The sequence below is a fragment of the Aplysia californica genome, unplaced genomic scaffold (genome assembly GCF_000002075.1).
Source record: "Aplysia californica isolate F4 #8 unplaced genomic scaffold, AplCal3.0 scaffold00331, whole genome shotgun sequence".
NCBI lineage: Eukaryota > Metazoa > Mollusca > Gastropoda > Aplysiida > Aplysiidae > Aplysia > Aplysia californica.
Window position 1 is genome coordinate 744412 of NW_004797601.1, and position 3132 is coordinate 747543.

At 44.0% G+C, this 3132-nt stretch overlaps 1 protein-coding gene across 1 annotated transcript in view; it reads left to right on the top strand.

Annotated features, from left to right (window-relative positions):
- Positions 1–3132, top strand: part of LOC101851749 (xanthine dehydrogenase/oxidase) — a gene marked incomplete in the record, with an annotated part of 65546 nt that overhangs the window by 15464 nt on the left and 46950 nt on the right. The window contains 3 exon segments of the mRNA XM_035970871.1: positions 1016–1073; positions 1712–1808; positions 2518–2626. Coding sequence (XP_035826764.1) covers positions 1016–1073; positions 1712–1808; positions 2518–2626 — 264 coding nt within the window.

Genomic DNA, 3132 nt, shown 5'->3' on the forward strand with positions numbered 1-3132 from the left:
GGGGGGGTTTACAAGGGGCTTATGCCCCCATGTTTTAACCCATGATTTGATATTTTGAAGTTAGATCTAGGTCTGAAATTTTTTTGAAAATAATTGATTTGCGACATTTCAGAGGCTATATAATATGTGTGATCTGCAGCAAACATTACGCAGTTTGACCTCCAAACCAGAGACATCTGTGTTCGAGAGTACGTCTCCGAATAGTTCCTGTGTGCCCGCCGGAAACGTCTCCGTATATCTTCTGCCGTTCGAAACTGGGATTTTTTTCAGGTGCAAGGGCCAACTGAGACTGAGCGGGATACAATATCTCAACAGAAGTAATGAGATTTTCGATAAAACTTTTCCTCACTCGGGAACCGAAGTCCCATCATCAGTGTGCGACGGTGAAGTGCCTAACGGCCACACCACGAACCTTGTTCGAACTCCCAAATTGGCATTCTTCCACGTGGGTCGTTTAGGGAGCAGGGTATTACAAGACTATTTCAGTACTCTCGGAGAAACGGACATATAATTATATTTATATTCTCTTTAAAGAAAGTCACCGTGAAGACACACTACAATATTGACCAGTGCTTGCCACCCGGGGCGATATCACCAACATGTGGGCGATTTCACCAACATGTGGGCGATTTCACCAACATGTGGGCGATTTCACCAACATGTGGGCGATTTGGTAATTTTGGTGGGCAATGGCGATCACCCAGATAGTGACAGCAATAATTTAATGCTCCGTTTTGGAAATACGTGTAGGCAGGCGCTACGAACCTTTTAGCCTCTTACAGGTGTCAAAAGTGGGCGCTATTTATAAAAAAGGGTGACAAGCACTGCTGAAGATCTATCATTCTTAGCGAGTTCCCCGAGTGTGACTAAACAGTGTGTTTACATTGTCTCTCATGAAAGAATCATAGGATTAATTCTATACTAATGTTATCACTTTATATCCCGGCATTTCTTTGCCGTTTCCAATGTTTCATCGTCAAAGTGGATGCGAGGTTTTTCTTGTTATATTTTCCAGGTGGAGCTGAAGGACCCTGACCCTGACCTTGATCTTCTAACTTATCTCAGACAGTTCAGTATCCTTGACATTGGTGCCATTGACAAAATGAGAGTGAAGGTCAAAATCGTGTAAGGTAACTTTATTCTAGAACAAGATTTTGGCTTGTTGATTAAGGGGAAAGGGGAGGGGGTTGCTTTTATCGAAACACTTAAGACCCCCCCCCAACCTCCCCCAAACAGCAACAACAACAAAAAACAACCACACCAAAACAAAACTAAACAAACACCCTATCCCCAAGAAAACAACAAACATACACACACAAAAACAAACTCAAAACAAAACAAGCCCTCCCTCCAAACCTCCAAACTCTCAATTATATTGTGAGAGAAGAGATGGGGAAATGGGGGGGGGGGGAGGAAGGGAAGGAGAGAGAGAGAGAGAGAGAGAGAGAGAGAGAGAGAGAGAGAGAGAGAGAGAGAGAGGGAGAGGGAGAGGGAGAGGGAGAGGGAGAGAGAGAGAGAGGAGAGAGAGAGAGTGAGAGAGAGAGAGAGAGAGAGAGAGAGAGAGAGAGAGAGAGAGAGATATGCAGGTGTAATTGTAGTTGTACTTGAAAGACACCCACAAGGGTATTAGCAGCGGATAAAAGTAAGCCAACTTGAAAGACACACAAATCACCAAAACCAGACACTCTCTTGAAATCCTTGACTGGCCCAGAACGACTGACCGGAACAAAACGAGGCTGCGGCGAGGGAAGCTGTGGGACATGTACCGTCATGATCTCCATATACGATGACCGCTCTGACGTCATTGAGTATCCTTCCTCCAGTTTCATAATGTTGATGTCTTTATGTGTCTTTAATTGTTGTTTATACAATTCTTCCTAGTTAATGTTCATGATCTCGATGTCTGTATCTTCTTGTTTCTTCAGTTGTTGTGTAAAGGATTCTTCCTATTAAATTTACACGGTCTTGATCGGGTTGTGTCTTTCATTGATATATTTCTATTTCTTCCTATTCGATGTTCCTGATGTACATCATTTTTTTGGTAATTATTGTGTCGGTGTGCTTCTCTTTTTACTTTAGCTTAGAGCGAGTTTTACGGCACTCGCAACTGCATAAGGTCATATGACCGTGCGTGCTTCTTTTGGCTTAAACTAAAATAAGATTAATCTACAAAAAAGACAACAACAAACAAACAAAAACGAACAGGGCGCTGCACTGTGGCGACCAGCAACAGTGTGTGGGGTGTCTATATTTATAATACTACATTATTCATGCATTCATGTGTTTGTGTGTTCATAGACGCCATTGTTTAAAAAAACCCAAAAGTTCCTTGTGGGATAAAAAAGAATCAAAACTAAACACAAATCTAAACACAAAATTATACACAAAACTCATCTCATTACACTAAGCCCAACCCTAAACACAAAACCAAACACAAAACTGAACACAAAACATACATGTGTGCGAGGGTAGAGTGTCCACTGTCCATGCTGCTCTGACCCCTTGACCGCTGTCCAGCCACAAGTCGTGCGTGGCGTGCCTGGTGCCCCTGTGTTCCCTGCACGGCAAGGCAGTCACTACTGTGGAGGCCCTGGCATCAGAGACTGGGCAGCTACAACCTATACAGGTGAGAGAGAGACAGAGACAGACACAGAGAGAGAGAGAGAGAGAGAGAGAGAGAGAGAGGGAGAGGGAGAGGGAGAGGGAGAGGGAGAGGGAGAGGGAGAGAGTGAGAGAGAGAGAGAGGAGAGAGAGAGAGTGAGAGAGAGAGAGAGAGAGAGAGAGAGAGAGAGAGAGAGAGAGAGACATACCGATGTATTTATAGTTGTACATGTATGACCCCCTCAAAGATATTTACCGCGGAATATATTAACCCCACTTGATGGACACACATACATAAGTATCACACTCTCTCTTTTTATCCTTGACTGGCCCAGAACCACTCTATAGAACAATACAAGGCTGTCGCGAGATAAGTTCTTGTACATGTACCCTCATGACCTCCATAATCTGAGCCCACACTTACGTCTTTGCTACCCTTCCCCCTACACCCTTCTTCTCGATGTCTTTCTGTTTCTATACGTATAGATGTATCTATCCTTCCCCACGATACGCCCTGCACCCGAAGACCGG